Genomic DNA, 24,756 nt, shown 5'->3' on the forward strand with positions numbered 1-24,756 from the left:
GTCGACTATCTGTATTCAAATTGATTGAACTGTTTTCTAGCAATAATGTTAAACTTCTTGGTAGTTGTCTAATTCACGTTACAGCCAAGAGAAAGATAACATTGCATATATGAGTTACTAAATACATCTTTAATGTTTAGATGTAATGTGAATGTGAAATTAATACATAGCTGTATAGTGATTTTCGGCTTTTCATCAAGTTTTCACATTAGGACAAATAGAACATTGTTGACTTATGGTATTTTATAAGTTCGCTTCATGCTGAGGTTGCTTGTTATTAATTTTTCATGATGTCATTATGTTATGACGTAGTGGGTTATGTCTTATTCTCAGTTTTTTGTATATATATATATACATCTGAGCCTGATGTTACTGGAGTAGTTCTTGATCACCCTGTAATGTGGCCTGTGACGTGTTAGTGGTTAATCCTTGATCAGCCAGTCATGTACTTTGTCATTCATTTGATAAGTATGGCAAATATGTGGTGTCATGTCATCAAGTTTATACACAAAGTTAACATTATCAAGGTTATGGTAGTATATTGAGGTCAGGTCATCAAACGTATACAGAGAGGTTATGTTATCAAGGTTATGGTAGTACAAATTGAGGTCAGGTCATCAAACTTGTACAGAGAGGTTATGTTATCAAGGTTATGGTAGTATATTGAGGTCAGGTCATCAAACTTATACAGAGAGGTTATGTTATAAAGGTTATGGTAGTATATTGAGGTCAGGTCATCAAACTTATACAGAGAGGTTATGTTATCAAGGTTATGGTAGTACAAGTTGAGGTCAGGTTTTCAAACTTATACAGAGAGGTTATGTTATCAAGGTTATGGTAGTATATTGAGGTCAGGTCATCAAACTTATACAGAGAGGTTATGTTATAAAGGTTATGGTAGTACATATTGAGGTCAGGTCATCAAACTTATACAGAGAGGTTATGTTATCAAGGTTATGGTAGTACATATTGAGGTCAGGTCATCAAACTTATACAGAGAGGTTATGTTATCAAGGTTATGGTAGTACATATTGAGGTCAGGACATCAAACTTATACAGAGAGGTTATGTTATAAAGGTTATGGTAGTACAAATTCAGGTCAGGTCATCAAACTTATACAGAGAGGTTATGTTATCAAGGTTATGGTAGTATATTGAGGTCAGGTCATCAAACTTATACAGAGAGGTTATGTTATCAAGGTTATGGTAGTACAAATTGAGGTCAGGTTTTCAAACTTATACAGAGAGGTTATTTTATCAAGGTTATGGTAGTATATTGAGGTCAGGTCATCAAACTTATACAGAGAGGTTATGTTATAAAGGTTATGGTAGTACATATTGAGGTCAGGTCATCAAACTTATACAGAGAGGTTATGTTATCAAGGTTATGGTAGTACATATTGAGGTCAGGACATCAAACTTATACAGAGAGGTTATGTTATCAAGGTTATGGTAGTACAAATTCAGGTCAGGTCATCAAACTTATACAGAGAGGTTATGTTATCAAGGTTATGGTAGTATATTGAGGTCAGGTTTTCAAACTTATACAGAGAGGTTATGTTATCAAGGTTATGGTAGTACATATTGAGGTCAGGACATCAAACTTGTACAGAGAGGTTATGTTATCAAGGTTATGGTAGTACATATTGAGGTCAGGTTTTCAAACTTATACAGAGAGGTTATGTTATCAAGGTTATGGTAGTATATTGAGGTCAGGTCATCAAACTTATACAGAGAGGTTATGTTATAAAGGTTAAGGTAGTATATTGAGGTCAGGTCATCAAACTTATACAGAGAGGTTATGTTATCAAGGTTATGGTTGTACATATTGAGGTCAGGTCATCAAACTTATACAGAGAGGTTATGTTATAAAGGTTAAGGTAGTATATTGAGGTCAGGACATCAAACTTGTACAGAGAGGTTATGTTATCAAGGTTATGGTAGTACAAATTGAGGTCAGGTTTTCAAACTTATACAGAGAGGTTATGTTATCAAGGTTATGGTAGTACAAATTGAGGTCAGGACATCAAACTTATACAGAGAGGTTATGTTATCAAGGTTATGGTAGTACATATTGAGGTCAGGTTTTCAAACTTATACAGAGAGGTTATGTTATCAAGGTTATGGTAGTATATTGAGGTCAGGTCATCAAACTTATACAGAGAGGTTATGTTATCAAGGTTATGGTAGTATATTGAGGTCAGGTCATCAAACTTATACAGAGAGGTTATGTTATCAAGGTTATGGTAGTACATATTGAGGTCAGGTCATCAAACTTATACAGAGAGGTTATGTTATCAAGGTTATGGTTGTACATATTGAGGTCAGGTCATCAAACTTATAGAGAGAGGTTATGTTATCAAGGTTATGGTAGTACAAATTGAGGTCAGGTCATCAAAGTGATTTAATGCTTATGTTCATGTGCACAGATGTGTATTACCAAATTCCATCCAGTTATCCTATTTTGCACACATCATGTACAGTTCATATTGTGTAATGTTTTTTGATCCAACAACTGTAGACCATTCTTTGAGGTCCGATATTAATGAAGTCACACTTTACAGCAACACATTGCTGCTTTGAACATTGCACAGATTAAGTGGAAATTCAACCTGTGGTTCATATGTAACTCACCTGAAAAATGTCCCACAAAAGATATGAAAACATTACCTCTTCACCATTATACCATCACTGTTTCCTGTATAAGTTTTATCACTACAAGAAATGTAATACAATCTATCCCAGTAGATCACAAGATACATATTGTATCAATTTCTCAATAAAAGTTAATGGCAGGTCGAATATGAATGTAAAACAAAGTTAAACAAAGGAGGTACTCTAGAGATTTATTTCATTATGTCATTTTACATCTTAAATCCATTCCATAAAAAACAGAATGATGAAAGTATAATGAATGATTGTCAGCACATCAAATAAAACATTAAAATAAGGTCAAATGACTTGATTTATGTGTCATTCCTAAATACTTAGTTTCAGTAAACCAACAGGGGCCAGAAAGACTCAACATACATTTACCAATATAAGGGTAATAATTTGATATATTCATTCAAGACTTAAAACTAGAACATTAATCCACAGGCTAACTAATGTATCCTAATTTCACATCCAAATCACAAAAGATATCTACTTTATATCAAAGAAGTGTCTGTATAGCACCTGCCCATGCACCTGCTGTCAGGTAACTTACAGAGTAAAAGACAAAGGCACAGACTTCAGATTGTTGTTGACTACACAAAACTTTCAGTGAAAAGATGTCAGATATTTTCAACAAATAAAATATATAAACAGATTGAACACTGCTAATAAGGTACTAAGTGTTCTAAGCTTCATATCAATAAATTGTCCTGGAAAGCAACTTTACTGAATAAAAATTCTTTTGACAAGATATCATAAATGATGAAAAAAATGTGAACAAATGTTTGTTAAAACATATTCTTTATAACTGGTGAAATGAACATTTGATTGATGGACTGATAAAATAATCTAAATCAAAATTTTCACTTGCTCTCTTATTTTAACACAGTACAAATAGGTTTAAGTCAATAATTTTTAAGGTCCACCAACAACAAATTATGAATTGAAGTGCCAAATGTTACTTTTACGTAAATCTACAGACTGCAAAAATTATTCTGCAAAATTTTAGGATCATCAACATTTTCTCTTTATTTGGGTAAAGTCACTAAAACTGTCACCATGATGGCTGATAATCAGCACCTTCATCATTGCCAACTCGCTCTCTTTCCACCTGAAATAACCTTTTTTTAAACAACAGATTACAGAGAATGCTCTCACCAGAAAACATTTAAAGAGCAAATTAGGTATACAAGGTAAAAACAATTTTGGCAGTTTGTTAGTAACCATATGAAAAGTAGATAAAGATAGATTAAAAAAAAAATAAGCACAAAACTTCAGTGCATGATGTCTATATGTAAAATGTTTTACAATTTTTGAGTTTGAATGAAAAATTGTAAAGGACTTGTGTGGAAATGGTCCTGCCTTTGGATGTGGCTCATCAGACAACCTGATTACTGTACACACCTCATAACACCAATCCCCCAGCCCCCCCCCCTCCATTTTCCCCCACATACACCAATTCCTCACACCCTTCCCCCCTCCCCACTCACACCAATGGCCCACCATCTTTCTCACACACACCAATCCCCCAGACCTGCCCCTTCTCCCACGCACACCAATCTCCCAACCCTCTTTCAATCTTCCCACACAAAAACCAATCCCCCAGCTCTGCCCTTCCTCCACACACATCAATCCCCCACCTCATTTCCAACTTCCCCCACAAACATCCACCCCTCACCCCCTTCCCCACACACACATGACCAATCTCCCTTCCCCCTCTCCCTACATACACACACTAACGTCTTCATTTCAGGGATATAATAAAGTCATAATTCAGGTAAGTTATCTTTGAAACATACTGTTTCATGTTAATATGAAGGGCAATAATCTGTATGACCACTGGACACAGGTTTCATCCTCTTTCTGTAAGAGATTCTTTTTACTACCCAATACATTTCTTTGTTACAACAATTATTCTCATCTAAATCTAAACCTAAGTACTTTATTTGTTATCTCCCTAGAAGCTGAGCATTTCTTATGGTAAAAATATATCTGCCAAGAAAAGATGATTGTAACCACAAAAACATTTCATATAGTCCAATTTTACATAGCTGCCATTGACAGCCGAGCTTGACCTTGAATGTCTCAAGGTTAGAGTGACATTTCTGAAGTTTGTCTGCTGTTAAAGCACGAACACAACAACGTGACATGTTTATAAAGGAAGTGGCATTGGCTCTGGTTTCAAGAGAAGTCTCTATTCCTCGAAGGACGTCATTTGTCTTCAAGATAAGCAGCAACTGTCGAGGGACCCGGTTGAGAAGATCTGATATTTGAATCAAGAGAGCAGCAGCATAGGATTTAATTTCATCTGTCTGTAAAAGCAGTGAAATGTTGATATCAAACAATATTATATATTTCTGTGGATCAAACAACGCTTTAAAATGTTCTTCTCTTTCAACAAGGTCTTTCATACAAAAACATACTTGGATAAGAGAGAGCAGAATAAGCCTTTGTAAGGCTTCTCCACTTATTTAATATAAAAACTGATATTTAGACAAAATAGATGAGAACTTTCATATAAAAAAATTGTCAATGTATTAAGTTATCACTGAACATGGATGAAAGGTGGTAATAACCTCCAATAGATTTACTCCTGATTATTATATTTGAAATTTCACAGAAATATCAGCAGTTGTTAGGGTATTACAATGGCATCTGGACTCACATCAAACTTTTCTGATACAAATGTGCATTTTCTCCGCTTCCTCTAGCCTTCCAATTAACTGTGCTAGATTCAGCCCAGAGATGAATACTATGATATTTAATATTAAATTACAGTTGTTTGGTAAAAATGGTTGTTTAATATCATCAATAGAAAATTAAACAGAAAACTTGTATACTTTTCACTAAATAACAAAGACAAGTGTATCAAAATTGATTGGTGATTATAAAAAACATTTTTAATTTGACAGTTTTTGAAATGACACTGGACCTTGCATTTATTGGTCTTTTTATCATGTAGTTTCACACCTCAGAAAGTGGCAAGCGGTGTGTGTTGGACAACAAAAGTTAATTATATACAAGTACATATGTTGTGACAGGTCCAAATTTGTAGTAGTTAGGTCTCATGTGTAACAAACAACACTTATTTACCAAAGTACTTTTTGTTTACAAATAATCAGAAAAATGAGAATAATATAGAAGTAAGGAAAATAAAATCTACTTTCTCACCATATCCGATTTTAATTGATTTATTGCCAAGACAAAAAGAAAGGTCCATTTCATGTTTACATATATAACATATATATAATGAGTGTACACAAAAGCTGGTCATGTGTGGAACTTTGTAAACAAACCACTTTTGACCTTTTCAATAATTACCAAATGTGGAACATTAAAGATCTAGAATTTATTCTTTAAATCTTTTAGCTCACATGTATCTGGGACAGCTTCAGGAAGGTTGAAATCATCTGGTAATTCTTTTTATCCTTACTTAACAACTCAAAATGAAAGTGGAACAAACCAACTATTCCTTAGGAAAGGATAACTATGCATTAATGAACATGAACAATGGGCACTGTATAAACATTATCTAATGTATATTTCCAAATGTTATTCATCACCAACAGTAATCTTTTAATGTGCTGCAGGAGTAAGGTTGTACCATCACATGTAAGTAATATGTTAGCAACATGTTCAATTAAAAATCATGAATTGTGTCTAATGATTAAATCTTGATATGTAAATGACGGATTATCAACATCTAACATAGTTTATGAAATGTCAATATGTTTCAGCCATCATCATTATGATAGAATCTTAAACAAAGACCTAAAACCTACCTCTTCACGTGTTATTTTTGTATTTCCCATTCCAGATGTTATAGAGCTCCAGGATCTGGCTGATAACATGCAAGCAAACAATCCATACAAATCTCCAGCGTTCAGTGCAGTAGCATGCTCCTTTATTCCTTCTACATCAGCATTGATCATAGCCATCCACATCTTACAGTAATGTAGCCGGAAGTCATCAGTCAGAGACTACAAAACAGTGACATTATCAATACATTGAAGTACTGCCATACTTTAAAATCATTCAACCATACTTCATCAATATACTTTCCTAGTTTGTAACTTCATTATGTATATTTACTTCAAGTATGATTTCAGACATGATGTAAAAACTATATCTAATTTAAATTGACAAAAAGACGAGTGAACCTTAATACATTTCAAAAATAATTCAAAATTATTATATATTGTAAAATCTTGTATTTCGTATTAAACAAAATATGAATATGAGCTATATCCAAAACCTTATCGTCATTATGTCCTAAGGCTATAGACAGAATACATGTTTACATGGCAGAAATACATGTTGCCATAAACAAATATGTCAAGCAACCAGTTATAAATGGTTCCAATCATTAGATCTTATATGTTTGACAAGCTGGACATGTTCAGTCTGACTACCTTGATCATTCATCATTTTATGGATCACTCATCCTTGTTAGAAATGGTATATAATCACTTCCTGTCTCTTAATACTGAGTCGGTCTCCAGATACGTAATCTCCGTCTTACACAACATATAAAAAATTACCAGTGGATATGTCAGACTAAAACCCTGCCGAGTGTAAATTTATCATCAAAGCAAAATGTTACATGACAAAGGGGCATAACTCATCAAATTACGAAGGATTTACAACAGTAAAATATTCAGTGAGAGATACATTTTAAAAATTACAAAGGAATTTTAACCATTATTCTTTCGTTACCACAAACATCAATCATACCTGGTAAAGTCCATGGTCTAACAGAATGATGTCTACTCCTGTCTCGGTTTTCTTTACAAGGACGTTTCCTGGGTGAGGATCACAGTGAACATAGCCCTGTACAAATATCATCTCACTGTACAGTTTTCCCAGCTTACGTGACACCTGTCAGAGAATGTCATTCATTATCAATGTATTACAGCACAAAAGATTAAAATCAGAATGTACAGTTTAAAAGGTTTTATATTTTTTGTTTCAATTAAGGTAAGCCGAAATGAAAGTCATTTTTTTTGGTGTTTTACAAAGGAATGAAATGATCTACCAGGAAATGGATGTAGAATGCTTTACAGCATGTCTAAGTTGTTCTATCAAATGAAGGCATCTTCACCAGACCATAATGACTACTCCACAGTCCTGGTTTGTGCCTTAATGATTAAACATGACAAATATCCCTATGCAGAGGTGTTGCTGTGAAACAAAACATTCTAAGCCTTGTTTTCTATTGTTTTAAATTGAAGACATACAAGAAATTACATCTAGATTTTCCTGTCTTTCATGATGAACTTTACACATTTCAAAACGCATAATATTCCAGTAACTGTGGACTAATTTGATAAGATTCACACAAAATATGTTTTCCAGTAATTTATGGTGCCTGTTAAAATAGAGTCCAGGTTGTCTGAGCATAAGCACTGTATTTACCTCATTGACTGATATGCCATGACTTTTCATGTATTCACGATCATCAACTTTGCCACCCTCAAAGTATTCCATGGTTAGTACCCGTTCTGATGACAAGTTCCACAAAATCTTGGGTACCTGAGCAGAAGCATCAACTAGGTAACAGGTGTTACACACCAAGATAAGTAACAAATAATTCAAACAATCGCTATAATTTTGTATGAGTATTTGGTTCATGTTCATTTACAAACGGAAAAAATTCTTTTTTGATAAAATGAAAAAGCTTATACTTTCTAAAACATCAACTTATATAAACTATCGGTAAATACCTTCTGGTAGATCTAATTTATTACTAAATCTATAAGATAAAGCATCCCACAACAATTTTATATACACAAGATATTTTCATTAACATATGTCAGGTATTTGGGGTAAACTTGTCCACAGACAAACCTTTAAAAAGCTGAAATGCTTGTACTGTTTAGCAACTGTCTCACAGTTTGTTCCTTCTTTAAGGAAATCCAGTTCTAAAGGTAAATTTTTCTTTGTTTCCTCAGCCAGCCACAGGTACTGGAAGCCTGGAAACACTATGGCTAGTCCCCGCACAAGAAGCTGGAAGCAAAATAAAATTTTTCAAATATCATGGCCAAGCATCAAAGAGAACCTTATTTAGGAACTCGAGATCATTTTCAACCACATGCATAAATACCCGGTAGGTTGATTATATGAATTTCACTCTGACTACTTTGCCTCAAGTTTTTTAAAACAAAAAATAAATATACAACATATTTAATGACAAAACTTCTGCAAAAAAAATCATAAATTTTCTCAATCTGTGAATCAACTAAAGAATGTCCTAACTACTCTGACTTCATCATCAATTTCATATCTATTACTATATATATATTTATATCATTATCTATTCTCGAATTTTAACACCAAATCTCCAATTTTCACTTTCAAAGTCTTAAAAGGTCATGAGCCAATGCCAAGAGTGAGACTAAGATGTGTGTCTATTTTGATACCAAAAATTTTTCAAAACAGCATATCTGACAAGTATAATTTATAGAAAAATAACCTATGCAGTTGAATAATAGAAAAAAAAGCATCTTTCATTAATAATTGTCACATGAATAATTCAAAAGCTGACCTCCATGGTTTTGATGTCCACATACGACCTTGCCCTAACCTTAGGGTGCTGGATTTTCACTGCCACCACTTGGCCATCTCTGAGAGTGGCTTTGTGGACCTGGGCGAGGGATGCTGCTCCAATGGGTTTGGACTCAAAATTAATGAAGAGCTCCTCAATCTATACAAAAAGAAAAACAATATTTGACACATTAATCAAGAGTTTTTCAACGGCTACTAGAAGTTCTAGCTCACTACTGAAGTAGCAAGAGTATAAACAAGTCTCACATACAATGTATCCTTTTTCCATTCTAATAATTTCTCAGTGGGTTTGTGATGAAGCATTTCTTATCAAACATAACTCAAACAAATTTCATACCTGAAGATATCAATTTGTTGTTTTGGGCTGAAACCCTATTTGTATCAACTACAGGACAGATTGTTATCATTTGTTTACTAAATGCATGTACTTTAAAACCATTACTTAGCAAGGTTTCTCAACATATTTTCATTCTTGTTTGCCTTAATGGTAGCATGTGAGAGACAACTGGTTTTTTCAAAACAAAAAGATTGCATAGATTAATACATGTTCATTTTAAAGTTTATTCAGAGAATTAAAATCAGCCATATTTGTATCTAAAAGCACCTTATTTTACTTGCCACTGTGAGAATCAACCTGACAAGCTGTTACCAGGCATTAAACAAGAAATACACTAATAGATCTACCCTCTTTAACATGTAGAAACTGAAGTGCACCTTTTTGCCCAAGTCTTCCTCTACCACTTTCTGAAGATCAGCCAGATCTGACTGTGGAGCTTGGTTGTGAAGTACCTTCATTGTGCTAACATACTGTTCAGGGAGGAGATAGTCAAGGGTGCCAACATGCTGTCCAACCTTAATAAATACACCTCCATTCTTACAGATCATTTCTCGCAATCTCAGGGCCGAACGTAAATGTATCTAGAAATGAAAAAGAAAAAAACTGAATTATGCTATTAATTCTTATTTAATTTTTTTTTTGTAATTTCTGTTGACATACAGCAATGGCATAATGATATATATCTTAATGGGTTGTTATGTAGGTTCTTATCAGATTGTATTTATATGGCCTCTTTCTTTGATGATGAAGATCTATTTACGAAATATCTTGTAACTGATAGTGCTACTTACAGATGTTTATACATGAACAAAGTAAGTGTATAATGACTCAGTATACAACAACACAGGCATTGTTTAGTGTTTTTTCAAATTTGAATCTCTTCAATTATGCTCTTGACAATATGGGTAGATGGTCATAACAGAAAACATGGACTACTGAAATTCAGGGCTTCCATTTGACTCTTGACTTAGTTAGTTAAGAAGTGAAATTCCCAGAAATTGGGATGGTCATAACACCTGTCAAATAGACATGCCCTTCCCAACCAGAGAGTTCATACTAATTATGGAAAGTCAACAAATTCAGTTGTCTAGAGGAAGCCATGCATCCCAGATGGTATATCAATAAGCTGATGGAAATGATATTCATAAAGCCTACCTTTGACAACAGGTCTTGGTATGCTGGGGAAGTATTATCTTGATTATGTAAGCTTAATTTATAATCTACTGCTATCCGCAGTGCCTGTAAATAAAAACATAACATTTTCTATCTTAAGGGATATGTAAGGGATATGCTACACAGGCATATCTTAGCTAACTTAACACTATCTTTTTCTGTTATAGAGGAAATGAGATAAGATACTTGAAACTTCACAGAAAATGCTGATATCAACAAGGAGAGCTTGCTGTCTTGTACTTTATCAAATATGTACATTTCAGTATTCTAAATTTTCAATTCTGATACCCTTTTTTTGTTTTATATGTAAAAAGACACCCTATGTTTCTAAATTTTGCTCCTGCCTGAAATGCTAAACTTGCATAATATAACATATACTGGTACATGTCTATATATTATGCACAACATAAATGAATGTATAAATGTATATTTTAACACACTCACCACACATGCAGCTCGTCCGAATCTAACAACACCTATGCTAGTCAATTCCCAGTCATTTTTCCAAAGGTAGAATGTAGAGCATCCAATCCCACTACCAAGGATGCTATACTTCACAGCTCGCTTCAACAAATGTCGACTCATTTTTATGATTAAGATATTGTCTTTCTAACGGGAATCTGAAAAATAGAACATCTAACAGTGTAACATCTGATAAATGTCTCTGTGAATGGGAATACATCAATTTGTATGGTCTTTTTTTAAAAGGCACTTTGTAGCTTACTTGCTAGTGATGTTGGAATGAGAGGATTGTATCCTGTAAGTTGAATGGGTGCACTTGCTCAATGAGCTCAATGAGAAGACCATAGAGCAGTGGAGTCTTGACTGAAAATTCTCTATAACGATACCATGGTAACTTAATGCCAATATTCACAGTTAATACGTTTATTGATCATAGTGATAAATGTGAATATTGACATTTAATTATCATTTAGAGACAATTTCCAGGTCTACTGATGGATCAGTTTAAAAGCAAGTTGATGGACACAGGCTATAAGCCTATATATCCATATATAATATTTACATACAACATAGTATCAATGACTTTGGAAATAGAAATGATTTTACGTAAATGCATGATGTGTACAAATCGTTGCTGAGAATTCAACGTTCAAAGTTTTAGCAATGTTAATTCGTTGATAAAGCAGCTAGGAGCAGCACGACAGCAGGCCCTTGGGGGAAATATCGTCTGCTGTATAGTTTTAACTCAGAACGACAACAGATATACACATACTGTACACATTTCATTGATCTGCAGTATGGTCTTCATTCGTGAAATTCTGCTTATCCTTCTTCATGATCAGGTACCTGAACTGACCTGTAGACCCACGTAGAGGTGACTCCCATATACTTATGTAAGTACACAAAGTTGGTCTGGCAAAATAAAAGTCAATGTCGTCCTAAAGCTTTATGATAATCTCGTTTACCTCAAGCGCTTGCATGTAGTCGTGTTGTGATAAGACTACTCGACGGCACGGACTCTGGCACCGTAAATTATTATTATTAAAAAAAAACAGATGAATATTATTCATTACCTGTTGATGTATCAGCACAGAAGACAATGCGTATTTTCACCATTGAAATGGAAGTTAAAAAATACAATTTCTTTAAAACTTGGTGTTATACACATTTTGGCTCTTTTTTTAACGTTCCGGATGATTACCGTTTTTGTTATTAGATGACAAATTCAACATGGCGATGAAATTATCAGAGTAAGTGACCGAGACTTCTGACATAAACACGTAAAATTTACCCCTAATTAACATTTGGATTTTTTATATATAAACATAACATAGCAAATGCTATGAATTTGTATCTCATAACTGTATTTTGGTGTTCGACCAGTGATTATGATAAGAGATTTGTTAAAAGGAAATCGACTTGCAACTGCTACCCAATCGTTGGGCCAACATTTGCAAGCGAAGCTCCAACGTAACGCTTATTAGTTACGACAGGCAATAATTTAGTAACAACTTTTAGTGATATGCGAACGGTCATACAACGTTGTAATTTGGTGGTTTTATTGTGGTAAACACTTGGTAATGGCTAATTGTTTGTCGATATATTTCCCCTTACACACACGAAAAAACAACAAAGAAAACATTATTTATCTATGAAACACTATGCCTCCGATTGCAAGAATTGTTTTTATTTTAGTACCATTTGAAAGGTCTTGTCACAAGGAACACATATGCCAATAGGAAAGCCTATTATGTTGCAATAGTTATGGACAAGATTAACGGTTATCAACAGACAGAAACCGACAAACAAACAGCACAAAAACAATTTACCCCTGATCTTTCGATCGGAACAAATATGTGACCCGATTAACCTGGCAGTACCTGGAAAAAGCTTCATCAATGAATTTTTGTAAACTGGTTAGTGCTTCAAGATATTAAGAAAATTTGATGCACTTCAGCAAGTGATTGATCCTATAAGTGTTGTGATCTTGGTGTTTTGTGTGCTGATGTACCATATTTTCAAGATTATAAGTTGCACCTTTTTTCCTCATGAGTTGAGGTGTGCAGTTATATACTGATGTGGCTTATATGTGGATGAAAAAGATAATTGGCATAATGAAAAAAAAGGGAATGGTACCAGTACACCAGTATGAGACGGTATACTATAACATGAGAGGCCACTGGTTGGCTGTTTTATTATCTGTCATGGTTATGCTGACTGCAACTACACAGGGCCTGTCATAAGTTTCTTGCTGTGTAAAACCTCTAACATTGTTGGAGTAGAGATAGTACTGAGTATTTTTACTAGTACCTGCCCGTCACATGTTTGTGACTGAAACAGATCATCTATAACCGTCATTTGCATTCACATACTAGATTATTTGAAGATTGAAATGAAAATAATGTTCTCATGGATTTGATTAATCAGGTTAAAGGTCAAATTCTAGAAAGACCACCTGGTTTCATGTAACTTACAAGAAAAACTATGAGAATTTGGTCAGCATTCAAGGGACTTTGTTAAAATGTAACGCCACACATTGAAGGAGAGATTGTTTAGTAAACCGTGCATAACATCAGGCCAAACAAGTTCAATATTTGCTACTTTATGGTTTTTTTCAACTACATGAAATAAAATAAAGGATTATCTGTGTATAATTCATTTGCAAAATTTATTATATGTTTCCTGATGATCTTGATAAATTGCTTTCCATTGTCTGTTATATCAACAAACTTTGGTCAACATAATGGTAACCACTTCGTAGGAACTGTCTTCCGTTATCTGTTAATGGTATATTAAATGTCAGCATTAGTGGTCACCATATCATCAGAAAAGGGTACGGCTTATATGTTGATCAAATAGAAAAAATTGGTAAAAAAACGGCTCTGCGTCTTATAATAGGGTAAATAATTTGATGTCATGATATTCCTTTATGTTTCGTAATATGTAAAAGTTTTGGTTAATATTAGCTATTGGTTACAGTGCAGATCACCTGTGCTCCGTACCTGTCGTAAACACATTACCAATCTACAGCTTGGCTCTTATCAATAAGCATATGTAAAGCTAAAACTGGAAGTAATGGCAGGATAAATCTCTGATTGGTCGTATGTTTATGGTAAGCTAACCAATGCTCTTAAAAACAAAAGGATCTTCTTTATTCCAAATCTGGAGACAAAAATATTTTTTGTGGCCCTGGGAGTTTTAGGGGTGACATGGACAAGAAAATTCCTCATGCATTATGGTGCTAGAAATGATAATGTATACATCACGATAATGGGTCCACAACCAGTATCAGTATACAGTGTATATTTGAATTTTTACTATGAATTTATTCACTTTTTTGTTACTTTTTCCAGTATTCTGCCTGCTCCAGGTCAGCATTATGACAGAGAAGATGATGATCGACAATACAGAGCAAATGCAGCGGTAAAGAAACCATTTAGATACTTTGTTACTATTTAGATACTCTGTTACTGATATACTGATAAAGAATTTGTATGATGTTACTAATTAGATACTCTGTTACTATTTAGACACTTTGTTACTATTTGATACTACTGATATGATGATAAAGAAGTTGTATGATGTTACTTATTAAATACTCTGTTACTATTAAGACACTTTGTTACTATTTAGGCACTTCGTTACTTATCAAATACTTTGCTACTATTTAGATACACTGTTACTTATGTATGTTATGTTTCAACATTCTTAGGTAACTGCTGTTACTAGTAAATGGACTGCTCCACCATATGGACACAGAAAAGGCTGGGTGCCTCGCTCACAGGATGTAAGTTTCAATGTCCAGCTATGATTAATTCACAGAATCATATATTTGTAACATTATATAATAACCCATACTTTTATATATTGGCCTGTCAGCTCCTATGGTATTTGTGCTGTTATGCACCTCAAGTTCATTTCATTTCAATGTTTTCCTAAGAGACATGTCCCTGGTAAGGTATCCATACTAGGTAAAATAAATCTTTGGGAAAATGCATGGGTATCACAATAAATTTTATAATGATATATATACTGTAATGATTCTGACAAGTGTTTATCATTAAAATTCAGTCAAAAGCATGCATTGCCATCAAATATTCTGTCCAAAAATTCAGTATCATAAATAATGAAAAAGTCAGATTTGAAGCCTAATAGACTGTCCATTCTCTACTGCCTTGATATAATTTGTACATGTATAGTGTATATAATGCAATCAAGTAGAAGGTTTCACAAAAAAAAAACTTGATTTGTTTTAAGGACTTTGGAGATGGAGGTGCTTTTCCAGAGATTCCTGTTGCTCAATATCCCCTGGAGATGGGACTGAAGAAAAGCTCCTCCAATGCTTTACCAACACAGCTTGATGCTCAGGGTAAAATCAAGTATGATGCCATAGCAAAGTATGGCCATGGCAAGGATAAGGTGAGGAGATATCACTGTGGTGTATGGTGATCACCTGAGATCAGTAGAAATTGTAGTGTGGTGACAGAAAAAACAAAGATATTTTAAGTTATGTCATGTTGATATAGATAGGATGAGACATATGTGTTTATAACTATGTAAATATTCATTTGAAATTAAAATGGTTTTTAGGTTAAAATGAGGCTTTGTCTCGGGTGACCTTTAGTTTGGCGTCCATGTGTCCGTAACTTTTTACTTTGTCTATGACTTCTTCTGGAAAACCCCTTAACCAATTTCAGAGATTTTTTGCAGACATTTTTTATGGCCAAAGGTGTACCAAAGTTGTAAGTTATAAGGTCCTCACCCTAAGGGGCATGAGGGGCAGAGTCATTGAAGAGTCAAATGGACTGAAATTTCAAAAATCTACTTTTCAGTACCCAAATATCATGGAATTAAATTTTCTTCATGGAAAGTTTTCATATGGTGCTTTATCAGAATAGTACATGCCATGAACTTAGACACTCACATCTCCCCCAGGGAAGGCGAAGTAAATTTTACTACAGTTAATGTAGGAAAATCACATTCTGGGACTGATGGGGTCAAATTCATTAAAATTTGAAAAATATTCTCATTATCCAGGTATGATGAATCTATTAAATGCTCTTCATAGAGGGAAGTGTTCATGTAGAAAAATGTAATTTAGTTTGATTCAAACATGGTTAGAAGCCTTAGCATGAGATATTTTACATTTGCATTACATGTAAGTTGTAGTTTAAGTTATCTTACTTTTTGAACAAGATTACTTCTATGACCTGTGACCAGAACAACAACAGCATTATAACTCAGGTGTGAGTCATGGCCCATGGGCCTCTAGTTAACCTGAAAATGTTGTGGCTATCAGCATATCATCCTTAGATAGAAAACAGTTTTTTTTTGTATTGTAAGTTAGTGATTCTAACACTGCTAAATAGTAGTTGTAGTGTATTGTCATTTTAGCGTATGTAGACTTCAACTCATTGACAGAATAATTGTATTTTTCTTTTTTATTTTGCAGGTTGTCCATTCAAAGTTCCAGGATCTGGTTCCAAAACAAATGGATGAAGATGATCCAGAGTTGGAGAAACCGAATGAAGATTCTATTCGGGAAACAACAGAGAAGACTAGACAAGCCCTGGAGAGACTTGTATCTACAAAGATATCTGCAGCCCTACCTGTGCGAGCTGCAGAAAAACAGGCACCAGCTCAATACATTAGGTTATACACTTAATAACATAAAAAAATTCAGTCACATAAATGATAGCAGCCAGAAATATGATATAATTGCAAATGATGATATCAGTTTTCCTTGATAGTGCTTTTTTCCTGTGATCATGTCTCTATTTTAGTTTTTACTAGAATGCTGCTTCCTATTTACAGCATTGAAAAACAGAAGTACAACAAGAGTGTTGCTTTATTTATTGAGAAAGTAACATACACAGAATTGATATCTTTTCTATCATATATCCAAGTTTTTTGTTTTATTTATAGATATACCCCATCACAACAAGGCGTGGCTTTTAACTCTGGAGCCAAACAAAGAATCATTAGAATGGTGGATGCTCAGAAGGACCCCATGGAACCTCCCAAGTTCAAGTGAGTGCATCAAAATCACAACAAAAACAATTCTTGTTTTATTCAGCATTGTACGTATGACGCATTAGTAATGATTAAGATAGTTTGTGATCGTTGGTTAAGTAAGGCTTGTGAAATTATATGTTGTTAAATGATAAAATTTCATATATATTTTAGCTTAATTTAAACTTCATCAGTGTTTAATTGTTTTATTTCTGTTTTCCAGAGTAAACAAGAAGATTCCTCGTGGACCTCCTTCACCTCCTGCCCCTGTGATGCACTCACCAAACAGAAAAGTGAGATTTACATTAACACTAGATTTACTTTCCTTATTGTTATTCTCTGCCTTCTAATATTTCAGACCAATAATTACTGTGTCTTGATTTCACCATACAAAGTGGCAGTAAACATCTTCATATTCTCAGACAAGTTTGGATATTTTGCCATTAGGAATATTCAGAAGTATTCTGTTGTTTGACACCGTTCCAAGATGTGTTGTGACATTATGAAAGTTGATATGACAATAAACTTTGCATTGTAAATGGCCTTGGTATGCTTTGTGTCTGGAAAACTGGAGTGAATATCTTCAGTCTTGTTCAGTTGTAGATAGATAAATAACTGTGTAACATACGATTATGATATATTACAATTTTTCTTGTTCTAACAGGTGACAGTGAAAGAGCAACAAGAATGGAAGATTCCCCCTTGTATATCTAACTGGAAAAACGCCAGAGTAAGTGATTTAGATGTGTAGATATGACTAAAGATCTTCTTATATAACAAACTGTTAACTTTGATAAACAATATCTGCAGACAACTGTCACCATCATTTGTAATAAGACATATGGATTATCAATACTACAGCATGATCTGTTTATAAGGGAAACAAAGATAGTTCTGATGACTCAGTAAAGGATGATAGAAGAACATTGTATTTAGTAGATTATGTCATTTTGATTACAGGGCTATACCATTCCTCTGGACAAGCGGTTAGCAGCTGATGGCCGCGGGCTCCAAGGTGTCCACATCAATGAAAACTTCGCTAAATTAGCTGAAGCGCTTTACATTGCTGACAGAAAGGTAGAGATCTGATTGTATTGGCTTCTTCTCTTTAAAATACTCACAAAATACTTATTCTGGCATAAAGTTTGATTTGGTATTAGAGTGACCTAGTGATTGACGAAGACTGCTCTGGTAAGGATATTCTGTAATATGTTGTACTATATACAAAAACAAGTTTATTTGGTCTTTGTATGTAATGGTTTCTTTAAATGTTTTTTGTAGCAGTTTTGTAAAATTTCATAAAGTTACCATTTGGAGTTGTTCAATTAGGAGTTACTTCCCCTGAAGCAGTATATGAAACTTCTATCTTGAACATGTAGGCAAGAGAAGCTGTTGAAATGAGAGCACAGATTGACAGAAAGATAGCACAGAAGAAAAAGGAAGAGAAAGAAGGAGTACTGCGACAGCTGGCTCAGAAAGCTAGGGAGGAAAGAGCAGGCATCAGGAGGGGAGATGGTAAATTTTGTCTATGTTTTTACTCTTGTCATCTTAATTGTAAACTTTCTTATAGAATTACTTAATTCAATTTGCTTTGTTTTCTTTGTCTGTACCAGTAGTTTCTGTACAATACACTGGAACTTCTCTTGAAATGAAAAATCTGCTTTTATGAATATTTAACTGAAGTCTTGGTTTAAAGAGATGTATGACTTTTATGTGTGCAGGTGATGATGATGTAGTGGAACGAGATGACCTTCGTAGGGAAAGACAGAAAGACAGACAGAAGGATCGTAACTTGTCCAGGGCTGCCCCTGATAAGAGGTAAAATAAATATTGACATGTTACACACACAATGCAAAATAAACAAAACCTGAGAAATGCACTCATGGAATTTAAATGAAAAAATATCTCTCTTCTGTTGATGTATCTTTGTAAAAAAAAAATTTTATTTCTCCAGGTCACGACTACAGAAAGAGAGAGAGCGTGACATTAGCGAGAAGATTGCTCTTGGTCTCCCTAACACAGGTGCAGGGTCATCAGAGGTTCAGTATGACCAGCGCCTCTTTAATCAGTCCAAGGTATGTACTGGTCAATTTCCAATCAATGATATTTGTAGGTCACAGTACAGTTCGTACTGGTCTCTTTCCATTCAACAATATCTGTCAAGTACATATCCGTCAAGTTCCAATTAATGATATTTGTAGTCACAGTCAGTATGTACTGATGATATCATGATACATATTGTAATACAGTCTCTGTGCATTGTGATGTATCAAGATAAATTTTAGCTGTGATGTTACAACTCTAATGTTAACTGTAAAAACCCTAAATACATACCTCCTCCCACACCTATATCTAATATAAGATATCAAATTATTTAATGTAGTAACACAACATGCACACACTGCCTCTAATTCTTATTGATATCACACAAAAGAAATAGGATACCAGGCTGTTTACAGTAGTAACACACCGCACACACCCTCTCTAACTCCTATTCCTTGTGTACAATACTGGGCTGTTTACAGTAGTAACACACCGCACACACCCTCTCTAACTCCTATTCCTTGTGTACAATACTGGGCTGTTTACAGTAGTAATACACCACACACCCTCTCCAACTCCTTGTGTACAATACTGGGCTGTTTACAGTAGTAATACACCACACACACCCTCTCTATCTCCTTGTGTACAATACTGGACTGTTTACAGTAGTAATACACCACACACACCCTCTCTAACTCCTTGTGTACAATACTGGGCTGTTTACAGTAGTAATACACTACACACACAACCTCTCTAACTCCTATTCCTTGTATACAATACTGGGCTGTTTACAGTAGTAATACACTACACACACCCTCTCTATCTCCTTGTGTACAATACTGGATGGTTTACAGTAGTAATACACTACACACACCCTCTCTAACTCCTTGTGTACAATACTGGGCTGTTTACAGTAGTAATACACCACACACACCCTCTCTATCTCCTTGTGTATTATACTGGGCTGTTTACAATAGTAATACACTACACACGCCCTCTCTAACTCCTTGTGTACAATACTGGGCTGTTTACAGTAGTAATACACCACACACCCTCTCTAAGTCCTTGTGTACAATACTGGGCTGTCTACAATAGTAATACAATACACACATCCTCTCTAACTCCTTGTGTATAATACTGGGCTGTTTACAGTAGTAACACACCACACACACCCTCTCTAACTCCTTGTGTACAATACTGGGCTGTTTACAGTAGTAATACACCACACACCCTCTCTAAGTCCTTGTGTACAATACTGGGCTGTCTACAATAGTAATACAATACACACATCCTCTCTAACTCCTTGTGTATAATACTGGGCTGTTTACAGTAGTAACACACCACACACACTCTTTAAATCCTTGTATAAGATACCAGGCTGTTAAGTGTCGTAACATGATGATTGTTTCAGGGGATGGACAGTGGGTTTGGTGATGAGGAGGCATACAACGTATATGACAAGCCATGGAGACAGGACCAGACCATCGCCAGTAATATCTACAGGCCATCTAAAAACATTGACAAGGATAACTATGCAGAGGATTTGGACAATCTCATCAAGTCTAATAGGTGGGTTCACATGTTGTCCTGCAGTCTTCATTTACTGACTAGATCAGTAGTTCTCACTTTCATCTTTGGCTCCTCGTTTAGATATATTAATATTAAAATACAAATGCAAATCTTGTATATCATTTTGATCGTTGTTATTTGTTTGTTGACTGCAGCAACAATAAGCAAAGGGACCATAGATCATATAGGAAATTTATATATATCTCTTAAACTCAAAAATTACCTTTTATTTCTATGACAGGTTTGTACCAGACAAAAGGATTAACACAAAAATTACCTTTTATTTCTGTGACAGGTTTGTTCCAGACAAAAGGATTAACACAAAAATTACCTTTTATTTCTGTGACAGGTTTGTTCCAGACAAAAGGATTAACACAAAAATTACCTTTTATTTCTATGACAGGTTTGTACCAGACAAGGGATTAACACAAAAATTACCTTTTATCTCTGTGACAGGTTTGTACCAGACAAAAGGATTAACACAAAAATTACCTTTTATTTCTATGACAGGTTTGTACCAGACAAAAGGATTAACACAAAAAATTACCTTTTATCTCTGTGACAGGTTTGTACCAGACAAGGGATTAACACAAAAATTACCTTTTATTTCTATGACAGGTTTGTACCAGACAAGGGATTAACACAAAAATTACCTTTTATTTCTGTGACAGGTTTGTACCAGACAAGGGATTAACACAAAAATTACCTTTTATTTCTATGACAGGTTTGTACCAGACAAAAGGATTAACACAAAAAATTACCTTTTATTTCTGTGACAGGTTTGTTCCAGACAAAAGGATTAACACAAAAATTACCTTTTATCTCTGTGACAGGTTTGTACCAGACAAGGGATTAACACAAAAATTACCTTTTATCTCTGTGACAGGTTTGTACCAGACAAAAGGATTAACACAAAAATTACCTTTTATTTCTATGACAGGTTTGTACCAGACAAAAGGATTAACACAAAAAATTACCTTTTATCTCTGTGACAGGTTTGTACCAGACAAGGGATTAACACAAAAATTACCTTTTATTTCTATGACAGGTTTGTACCAGACAAGGGATTAACACAAAAATTACCTTTTATTTCTGTGACAGGTTTGTACCAGACAAGGGATTAACACAAAAATTACCTTTTATTTCTATGACAGGTTTGTACCAGACAAAAGGATTAACACAAAAATTACCTTTTATTTCTATGACAGGTTTGTACCAGACAAGGGATTAACACAAAAATTACCTTTTATTTCTATGACAGGTTTGTACCAGACAAAAGGATTAACACAAAAATTACCTTTTATTTCTGTGACAGGTTTGTTCCAGACAAAAGGATTAACACAAAAATTACCTTTTATTTCTATGACAGGTTTGTACCAGACAAAAGGATTAACACAAAAAATTACCTTTTATTTCTGTGACAGGTTTGTTCCAGACAAAAGGATTAACACAAAAATTACCTTTTATTTCTATGACAGGTTTGTACCAGACAAGGGATTAACACAAAAATTACCTTTTATCTCTGTGACAGGTTTGTACCAGACAAAAGGATTAACACAAAAAATTACCTTTTATTTCTGTGACAGGTTTGTACCAGACAAGGGATTAACACAAAAATTACCTTTTATCTCTGTGACAGGTTTGTACCAGACAAGGGATTAACACAAAAATTACCTTTTATCTCTGTGACAGGTTTGTACCAGACAAAAGGATTAACACAAAAATTACCTTTTATCTCTGTGACAGGTTTGTACCAGACAAGGGATTAACACAAAAATTACCTTTTATTTCTATGACAGGTTTGTACCAGACAAAAGGATTAACACAAAAATTACCTTTTATTTCTATGACAGGTTTGTACCAGACAAAAGGATTAACACAAAAATTACCTTTTATCTCTGTGACAGGTTTGTACCAGACAAGGGATTAACACAAAAATTACCTTTTATTTCTATGACAGGTTTGTTCCAGACAAAAGGATTAACACAAAAATTACCTTTTATTTCTATGACAGGTTTGTTCCAGACAAAAGGATTAACACAAAAATTACCTTTTATTTCTATGACAGGTTTGTACCAGACAAGGGATTTGCTGGCTCAGATCCGAGTCGTAGGCGAGAGGGACCGGTCCAGTTTGAGCAGGCTGAAGAAGAAGATCCTTTCGGTCTTGATCAGTTCTTGAAGAAAGCTAAGCGTGGTGAGAAACGAGGAAATGAAGATAACCGTTCAAGTCGTGATTATGAAGGCAGCAAAAGTAAACATAAGCGTAGGGAATAGTGAAAGATAACAAGAGAAAGACTGAGAATGATGCGAAAAATCACCTCTTCAAGGAATTCAGGAAATTGTAACATTGCTTAATTGTTCAGAAAAAAACAGACCATCAGAGAAAAGTTTTAAGTCAAACTGAAGAAGATGAAAAACAGTCATCAAAAGTGCTGACCTAAAATCTGGACTTTCAGAAATGCTCACTATCAAATGCTTGTAACAGATTTATTTCATGTTAGAGAAATGACGGGGTAATAAGGATTAAACTACTCACTTATTTAGATAGCATCAATATTCTTCAGAGAATTATAGTGTTAATAGAATAATTGATATCAAAGTGAGGAAAATAGTCCAGAACTGTCAGTTCAGTAAGTGTCTTTGCTACTCTCTCCTTGTATGTAAGGGTAGGTCTGTCAAAATATTCTGGTAACACAACAGAGAATGGACAAATATTTTAAGTACAGAAAGCAGGTTTTGAAAGCAGTACAAATGGTACCTTGAAATTCTTTTTGTCATTGAGTAGATAGCCTGTACATGTAGTTGTTTTTACAAGTTATAAATATATTGTATGATATTCTGGAAGAGTACCCAACATCCTACTATATCTTTTTATTCTTCCTGTTGACTGCCATGAAATTCAACATGCTACATATAATGGGCATGAAGGACTCAGAATTGACCAGATGTACATCAAGTCACAAGGTATCAAATGGGTCAGCACTTCGGTTACGATAGGTAGCTATGTTTTACTGCTTTTACTGTTTACTCATGCATGACCAAAAAGTTGTGAAGCATAACAACTTGATTAAAGATGTGTTCTAAAGAGAATAAAAAGGATGTGTATATAGAGATGTTGTTTCTGTTGTTGTATGTAACTGATATCTTACACCTATAACAACACAATACTCTATACTGGGAAAAGTCTACTTCACTCTTCAAACAAAATATTTATGTTCATCAAAGGTTCAAATCACCCGTAAAGCATCATATTCATATTTCCAATTTGAATTATCTATTTACACTACAGTAAACAAGTCAGGCATGTGGGAAGCTGAACTGCTGTACACTTATTGTAAAATTATGTGGGAAGCTGAACTAATGTACACTTATTGTAAAATTATGTTGGGAGCTGAACTGTTGTACACTTATTGCAAAATTATGTGGGAAGCTGAACTACTGTACACTTTTTGTAAAATTATGTTGGGAGCTGAACTGTTGTACACTTATTGTAAAATTATGTGGGAAGCTGAACTGCTGTACACTTATTGTAAAATTATGTGGGAAGCTGAACTGCTGTACACTTATTGTAAAATCATGTGGGAAGCTGAAGCTGAGCTGCTGTACACTTATTGTAAAATTATGTGGGAAGCTGAACTGCTGTACACTTATTGTAAAATCATGTGGGAAGCTGAAGCTGAACTGCTGTACACTTATTGTAAAATTATGTGGGAAGCTGAACTGCTGTACACTTATTGTAAAATTATGTGGGAAGCTGAGCTGCTGTACACTTATTGTAAAATCATGTGGGAAGCTGAAGCTGAGCTGCTGTACACTTATTGTAAGATTATGTGGGAAGCTGAACTGCTGTACACTTATTGTAAAATTATGTGGGAAGCTGAACTGCTGTACACTTATTGTAAAATTATGTGGGAAGCTGAACTGCTGTACACTTATTGTA

The 24,756-nt window shown here is 34.4% G+C and overlaps 2 protein-coding genes across 2 annotated transcripts; one reads left to right on the plus strand and one right to left on the minus strand.

Moving 5' to 3' along the window:
- Positions 1–4,365: 4,365 nt before the first annotated feature.
- On the minus strand, positions 4,366–12,059 carry LOC132559141 (aarF domain-containing protein kinase 1-like). Its single transcript, XM_060223750.1, has 10 exons — positions 11,963–12,059; positions 11,173–11,348; positions 10,711–10,794; positions 9,933–10,136; positions 9,199–9,357; positions 8,502–8,660; positions 8,070–8,186; positions 7,389–7,532; positions 6,437–6,634; positions 4,366–4,966 (listed from the first exon to the last, which is right to left on the minus strand). Exons 2-10 carry the CDS (start codon positions 11,311–11,313, stop codon positions 4,604–4,606), a joined length of 1,569 nt encoding a protein of 522 aa, XP_060079733.1. The 5' UTR covers positions 11,314–11,348; positions 11,963–12,059; the 3' UTR covers positions 4,366–4,603.
- A 361-nt stretch (positions 12,060–12,420) lies between these two features.
- LOC132559139 (SNW domain-containing protein 1-like) lies at positions 12,421–23,927 on the plus strand. Its single transcript, XM_060223748.1, has 14 exons — positions 12,421–12,440; positions 14,544–14,613; positions 14,903–14,977; positions 15,448–15,609; positions 16,643–16,842; positions 17,116–17,220; positions 17,426–17,495; positions 17,867–17,932; positions 18,163–18,279; positions 18,582–18,717; positions 18,924–19,020; positions 19,157–19,277; positions 20,657–20,814; positions 22,883–23,927. Exons 1-14 carry the CDS (start codon positions 12,421–12,423, stop codon positions 23,088–23,090), a joined length of 1,605 nt encoding a protein of 534 aa, XP_060079731.1. The 3' UTR covers positions 23,091–23,927.
- The last annotated feature ends 829 nt before the right edge of the window (positions 23,928–24,756 follow it).

This window comes from Ylistrum balloti, unplaced genomic scaffold, assembly GCF_031769215.1.
Source record: "Ylistrum balloti isolate Yb309-2 unplaced genomic scaffold, AGI_CSIRO_Ybal_v1 Utg370864, whole genome shotgun sequence".
NCBI lineage: Eukaryota > Metazoa > Mollusca > Bivalvia > Pectinida > Pectinidae > Ylistrum > Ylistrum balloti.